The 4640-nt window shown below is 35.1% G+C and overlaps 1 protein-coding gene across 1 annotated transcript; it reads left to right on the top strand.

Annotated features, from left to right (window-relative positions):
* The first annotated feature begins 209 nt into the window (after window positions 1-209).
* LOC131037919 (small ribosomal subunit protein bTHXc) lies at window positions 210-1803 on the top strand. Its single transcript, XM_057970167.2, has 3 exons — window positions 210-502; window positions 727-791; window positions 1041-1803. The coding sequence occupies exons 1-3, from the start codon at window positions 370-372 to the stop codon at window positions 1170-1172; spliced, it is 330 nt and encodes a 109-aa protein (XP_057826150.2). The 5' UTR covers window positions 210-369; the 3' UTR covers window positions 1173-1803.
* Window positions 1804-4640: the final 2837 nt, after the last annotated feature.

Below are 4640 nucleotides of genomic sequence, written 5' to 3'. Positions count from 1 at the left end.
TAAGCTGCCAAAACTATTTTTTAAAAAAGATTTCAATTAATTTTATAACAATTTTTTTTTGAACTTTATAACTCCCCCTTAAAGGAGATCATAAGTCATTATCCCCTTAAATATCTCTCCAATAAATTTTAAAATCTATGGTACTTCCCTACGAAATGGCTCCCAATTTTTTTTCAATTAAATTCATTCCAAAATTTAGAGTTTATCTCTTCGCAAGAAAATATTTGAATTCCACATAAACCTGACTTATCCTATATGACAATTAGCGGTAATTGCTAGTTATCTAGATGCCAAAAGAAAATGGTGCATGATCCCAATTCCAATCCTTTCCTTTCGTTGTTTGTTAGCCAGTAAGAGTTGTGTTTCTGTATGGCATTAAAAATGGCCGCAGCTCATAGCTGCGTGCAGCTTCCCTCGTCTTTTTCATGGAAGCATGTGAAGGGGTGTGTACAGAACAGAACCTCAGTTTCCTTTGCTGTTCCAGCACAATGTTACCCTTCAAGTAAGATAAACAATCTTTGATTTTTCTTAGTTTTATTGACATGGATTGTCATGATTTTTATAGAAATGTGTCTTTCTACGATTGGGTATTTCTTACTTATTTTTTTCCGTTAGTCTGTAGAATTTTGCTTCCACAATTTCTGTAGAAATGCATTCCGAGAACTGTGTATTTCTTACTTACTGTTCTGATCGAAAAAGACTTATAATTGCTGTATTTGGTTCCAGTCCAGTGTGGTAGGGGTGATAGGCGGACAAAAAAGGGCAAGAGATTCAATCACTCGTTTGGAAATGTATGTATTCATATACCTTACCTATTTTTTAAAATTATGTGGCCTAAAAACTTAGGACTGGAATACTCATTAGAAGTCTGACAATTTTTTTATAATATCTCTATGGGGTGGGAATGTTTGAGAAAAAATCACTATCAGGTCACACGAAATTTGTTTAGAATTTGAAATTTAAGAGTATCAATTGGTATTTTTTTTTTCAAAAAATTGACCTTAAATAGTCCAAGGATAAGATTTTTCTATGATGGGCAGGCACGGCCAAGGAATAAGAAGAAGGGAAGAGGGCTGCCATCACTTCCTCTGCCACCAAGGCCACCTAGGAAAGATGATCCTTTTGATGATGGAGAGAAAATTGAGATAGAAATTGATGAATTTCTTTTCTGAGATAGGGGAATTCGTATTGTCTGTGTTAAATGCTGTTGTTTTTAGAGCTAAACAAAACTCTAAAATGTTGTTTAATTCCTTGTCAAATTGCTAAGATATGCCATGTTTGTGGCTGCTTATTTCATGTTAAAATCCTGTGTATCTGGAATAATCTCCATGTATCTTTTTTCTTTCGTAGATTCTTTTTTTTATTTTATATTATTGATAGAGGACACTTAACTCCCCACACATTCATTATACAATAACAACATTTATCACTGGATGGAAACCATATAATGAGCCAGCTAAGATTTGTGCCCGAGCTATCTTGCAGGGAAGCACACCCACCTATCACCAGGCCATAGACTGGCGAGCCAAAGATGCTAAGGTAAACTTTAAGACAGAGCTTCAAGAGCATGGAGCTAGGGTTGGGTCCATAATTCTTGAATAAACAAAGATCATTTAGGTGGTATATTGATCGATAATTTGTCTTGGTAGTTAATAATTTTGAGGTTTTTTCGAATGTAATGGAATGATTGCATGATACTAAGTTCTTATACAATCTTTGGTCTTAGTATCATGCTCAGTGCTATTCTTTGCTAAGAGAAATGTAGCATAGGATGAATATAAATATAAATTCTCTTTCTGCTCACTAAGATGTTGAAGCTGGTTGGGATGTCTGATCCATTTAACATGCAGCTTGCTTTAAGATAGTTTCAGTTTAGATTTGTTCTGGAACAATCCATCCATTATTTAAGCCTTGATTAAGACTCCAGTTGGATTCACACATATTTCATTCAATTGAAATTGATCCAGTACATCTGCTTTTGTATTTGAACTGGTGAGCATCTTGAGTATGGCTCATGTAACATGCTTGCCATGACAAAATTGCTATTATGCAGATTATCAAAGTTAATTTTTTCAACAAGGACTTAAATACAGGCATGAAAGTTTGCTTATAAGTTTCAAAAAGATAAATGAAACAACTTATCATCAGACCATAGCTTGGGGAGCCAAAAAGGTTCAGGTAGACTTTAGGACAGAGCTCCAAGAGTACGAAGCTGGACTTAGATCCATAATTCTTGAATATACAAGATCATATAAGTGGTATTTTGATCGATAATTTGTCCTGGTAATGAGATTTTTTTGAATGTAATGGAATGATTGTGTGCTACTAAGGTCTTATAGAATCTTTGATCTTAGTATCGTGCATAGTGGCATTCTTTTCTAAGAGAAATGTTAGGGTAAACAAAATGAATATAAATAAAAATTCTCTTTCTGGTTACTAAGATGTTGAAGCTGGTTGGGTTGTCTGATCTAAAGTCCTCATCCATTTAATGTGCAACTTACTTTAAGATAGTCCTGGTCTGGATTTGTTCTGGAACAGTCCATCGGTTATTTAAACCTTGATTAAGACTCTAATACTGCATTAAATTGAATTTGATTCATTACTTCTAGTTCTGCTCTTGACTTCAAACTGGTCAGCAGTATCTTGAGTTTGGCTTATGTAGCACTTGCCATGTCAAAATTGCCTATCATGCAGATTATCCAATTTAATTTTCTCAATGAGGAAGCAATTACAGGTATTGAAAGTTTCCTTATAAGTTTCAAATGGATCCTTTGAAAAACTTTTATGTATTTGTAGATATGGATTTCTATGATTTATACCAATACTGTAACCTCACAAATTGAATACTGAAATATCCCTCTAGGATATTTGTTCCAGATTTTCACCCAATGTTCACAGAATTTAACAACAATTTTGTATGCAATTGGCTACAATTTTATTATCAAGATTATACTGATAAACATTAAATTTCAGACTGAAACAATAATTCTGAAATAGAAAAAATATTGCATTGAAATCTTCAGTGTTGCATTTACCAAAAAAGTCCAATTGTAGTCACAGAACTTACAGTTAGATTGGATAACCAGCAAAACATTAAAAGAACAATTGAGTCACCTGTGTGATAACTTCTTTGACAATGGGTTTCCGTCCACTGTCCAAGCTTGAGGGTTTCCATCCCCAAACCAGCTGAAAGCCACAGCTTACCTGAATTCTCCAAGAGAATACAAAACCAAATATAAACCAAGCATGCCAAAATGAGCCTCTCCAAGTTATTAAATAACTCAACCCTGTGACTCTTCGTTTGCCCACTGCCTGTCTCTTGGAATTCCCTTCTATTAATTAAGTGACTTTGCTTTGTAATTTGATATTGACATAAAAAGCCACTTTAATCTGCTTAGATAAATAATTAAATTAAGTTGTCTTTTAAGTTATCATGTTTAGACAACTTAAACTTAATTATTTAATGGATTTTCCTAATGTCCCAAAAAGGGGACATTACAAATACAGGCTTCTAGGCACTCTTTCACCTCCTTAACTCCTAGAAGGATGCTTGAGCAATTTTTGCAGCAGGTTCCACTAAGAAAATTAAAGAGCTAAATGCAGGAATAGGGTCCCATACGACAAAATATTTTTGTGCTGCTAGAGAACTGCAGGAGAACTTTTACTTCACTGTTTGTAGAACCTTTAAAAAAATTAGCATTTATCAAGAAAACTGCTAAAAATTTAGTATTGCAAAGTTCCAGCCCCCCACTCATCTGATAGCTTAAATACTCCCTTTAACAAACAGTCCCTGTGCATTTCCAGGTGTAGATTCCAATCTTTGCAGTTTCACAATGAAATAAACTTCATGGGACCACATGAGCTGTAAAAAATAGCATCAGCAATCCCTTCCATGGAACCCTACCGTCAGTGACCACCGCTTATGGTTTTTGACTCTCCATCGCAAGCCACTTCAGATGCCTTGAAGCTAAAGCTATTATTTAATGTTCCATGCAAAGCATTAAAATTATTACAGTTGCTTTTTTAAAACTTCAAGATATTGGCTTTCCTAATTTGCACTCCGAACAAGACTCCAACTCACATAAAAAAACTTACCTTCAAAGAAACACAAGACAACATACATGATACTCTCTTTCACAAACTCTTACTTACCCATTAAAATGGTGGAAGGATTGTATCTGCACTGTTGAAACTCTTTTTCTACATACACTCTAAGAGGTTTTCTTTGGCTTTCTTCAGGCAAACTTCAAGAAGGAAAATATCAGTGGTAGATGAAATGTAAATTCTTCGCTGCAGTATTTTTACAAAGAATTTGGTTTGTGTCTTTAGATCTCAGGGAGCCCAGTTTTGCATGGCATCTGATAAATCAGAACCTTCCTCTAAGCAAGAGGTTTGAACATTTTGGTGTTGCAAATCCCAAGCGCCCAACATGTTATGTTATACATTTGAGAGTCAAGATCAGAAAGTTGAAACAGAATTCACACTCCTGCAGCATCTCATCTCCTACTGAGTCCATATCCTGTGCACTATGACCAGGGCTCCTCTAGTAGGTGGTAATTTTCCCAGGCATGGACAACAAGGAAGCCCATTCAAACCATGAGGGGCATTGTTTCAAACATTCCAAATCTGTTAGCAGGGAT

The sequence above is a fragment of the Cryptomeria japonica genome, chromosome 9, assembly GCF_030272615.1.
Source record: "Cryptomeria japonica chromosome 9, Sugi_1.0, whole genome shotgun sequence".
NCBI lineage: Eukaryota > Viridiplantae > Streptophyta > Pinopsida > Cupressales > Cupressaceae > Cryptomeria > Cryptomeria japonica.
The sequence above is the reverse complement of the archived record's forward strand: the minus strand, read 5'-3'. Positions and strand labels throughout refer to the sequence as shown.

Bases quoted from the DNA above. Each gene is read 5' to 3' on its own strand.
- LOC131037919 (XM_057970167.2), top strand. From the start codon at position 370: ATGGCATTAAAAATGGCCGCAGCTCATAGCTGCGTGCAGCTTCCCTCG. The intron at 503-726 runs GTAAGATAAACA...ATTTGGTTCCAG, and splicing joins AGCACAATGTTACCCTTCAA to TCCAGTGTGGTAGGGGTGAT. The intron at 792-1,040 runs GTATGTATTCAT...TATGATGGGCAG, and splicing joins TCAATCACTCGTTTGGAAAT to GCACGGCCAAGGAATAAGAA.